Here is a 2,408-nt window from a genome sequence, read left to right as displayed (position 1 = left end):
TCAGAGAATGATTTATTGCTTTCGCATCTTCCAATGCTTTTGATACTCTGCTTAACACTTTTTGAGTTTTCTGATTGTCTTCAACCTCCTCCTGCCAAAGGTCTGTCAAATATTCCATACAGTTACCCGTATGGTCAAGAGTGTTTTCTGAAATCAAGTCTGCATAACATTCCAGATCTGAGTCGTCATCTTCATCTTCATCGTTATCTTGGCTGTCAATACTTTGTGCTGGAGGTCTTGGGGTTGGAACTCTGTAAGATGTTTCCAGAAAATCCTTAAATGGGTCATGTCGTAGTTTCTGTCGCTTTAGAGCCAAGTTGTGCCAGTTAGTCTGGATAGTGCCAATTGGTGGAGGACTGAAATCTGCTGAAAACAGATTTGGCCACCATGTGTCCCGAACAGTTTGCCAGGTTGTGTTTGAAGTCTCCCGGAACCAATTTAGTTCAATGATCATTGCATTGTTGAGGTTTTGTGCACTGAAGTCTGTTGAATGAAGTAGCGAGTCTGGTGTTAATCTGCTCTTTTCACAGTGTGGTCCAATGGTGTGCTTGTAGTGTTTTGCAAATTCAGGCACTTCTTGGAGGAGGTCTACTGTGGTGTGGGTTCGTTTTGATTTGGAGTAGTACTTTTTGGAGTAGTCCATTTAAGTTGGTACTGGTAGGCAAGTTGAGGTTGAGGGCAGAAAATATTGGTGGGAAATCACGTTTGTAGCTTTTGGTGGTCGAGTGCTCAGTACGATATCTGATTGTCTCCAACAACGCTGTGGTCAGAATTCCATTCCAATGATCTGGTGAAAAGAAAAAAAAAACATGAAAAAAAAAATAATAAAAATAAATGACATTTTTTGTTTGGGGCATATTTTCTCTTTCCGTGACAGTTAAAAATAGTGAATGAAAGAGGCACATTTAAAAGGGTTAAATTAATTTTGTTAGGAATATGTAGCCACTTTCCATCACAGAGCTTTATCAATCCATAGAGCAATAAACTAGACTCCATGATCAATCTGAATCAAAACTTTGCAAAATGTAAACAAGCCGACAAACTATTCCCACGACCATACGGAGTACCAGCAATAAATGGAACAGCCTTGATCAAGACAATAGCGACATCCGATTGGTCAACCGCTTGATAAATGTGTCACGTGACATTTTTTTTAGACGTTACGTTCACTGTACACCCGCCCTGAATTACTCATTTCTCTTAACTTTCCGAACTTTACTCTCTGATTTTACACAACAAATCTCGACAGAGGGTAATTTTATAACGATTTTATTAAAATATATTATCTTGAAAATTGAGGAAAGTATTTATTTCTTACCTGGAACGCTGTATTCCGTAAGCAACAGGTCAATTTCGTCTGATGTCCAGCCAGAGATATGTTCAACTTCGCACGCGAACGCTTGGTCATTGAACTCAACTGCTGCCGGAGGCTCTGAATTGACAAAACAAACATGTCCTATTTTAGAGCGCTATTACTGAGAGCAACGGATAACGAAATTCAACAATCTGCACATCATAACAAACTTTAGAATGTCTATTTTCATATTCTAATATAGAAGTATTCATATTTGAGTCATATAGGGAAAAAACGGGTGGCTTACCTGCTCGCCGTTTCCCGCTTCTACTGGCCGCCATTTTGGAAATTTCGAGAACGTACGCATCTGGAGTAGAGTTTCCCCATCCTTAAAATAGCTTCACAGGGTCCCTACGTCACCGACTCACTCCGGAATCGTCCATTATAGAAGAGAATAGGGGGGATTAAGCTGCGAGGTGGTATTTTTTTCCCTCCCACGCGCCGTCGCTGCGCGCCGGACCGACAAACTAAGTAACCCAAAACTACTGTAAAATCTATATTTCTTGACCAATTTGGATCAAATGAGCAGACAAACACAGGGGAAGTCTATATTTTTTAGTAATGTAATTGTTTTCTTTATTGAATTATCTAATTCTCCCTTAAACGACTTTGATCTGTACCAATCTTTTCACATTCGACCGTGCCGACCGTTGTACGTGTGAGAATATGCATGGTCGGCTGAAATGTTTACGTGCAGAGTGATCTGCCTACATCAGTGTTGCCAACGAATGTCTGTAAAAAAACAGGGGTAGAAAAAAACTAAAAAAATAAAAATGATAATTAGGCTTTTGGTCATGAATTATAGTTGTACAGCTTGATTGGAGTGTCGATGTTTTTAAGGATTACATGTTTGGATGGAAGGTGTCTTTGCCGAGTACTCTTACCTGTGGAGTAGAGGCCTCATTCACGTACAGCCATGCAATGCCACCTTTGCTGTATTGTACCTGGTACTGTGTCACCCAGTAATCACCGTATGAATCGCCCTGTGTGATGACGCCCTCAATATGCACAGTCTCTGAACCCATGTCTAATTGAAGCCATGAATCAACAAACT

General features: G+C 40.3%; 1 protein-coding gene across 1 annotated transcript; it reads right to left on the bottom strand.

Moving 5' to 3' along the window:
- Positions 1–566: 566 nt before the first annotated feature.
- On the bottom strand, positions 567–1,647 carry LOC117305636. Its single transcript, XM_033790515.1, has 3 exons — positions 1,602–1,647; positions 1,319–1,432; positions 567–787 (listed from the first exon to the last, which is right to left on the bottom strand). Exons 1-3 carry the CDS (start codon positions 1,633–1,635, stop codon positions 567–569), a joined length of 369 nt encoding a protein of 122 aa, XP_033646406.1. The 5' UTR covers positions 1,636–1,647.
- Positions 1,648–2,408: the final 761 nt, after the last annotated feature.

Source organism: Asterias rubens, unplaced genomic scaffold, assembly GCF_902459465.1.
Source record: "Asterias rubens unplaced genomic scaffold, eAstRub1.3, whole genome shotgun sequence".
Classification (NCBI taxonomy): Eukaryota; Metazoa; Echinodermata; class Asteroidea; order Forcipulatida; family Asteriidae; genus Asterias; species Asterias rubens.
This window is presented reverse-complemented; position numbering and strand designations above follow the sequence as displayed.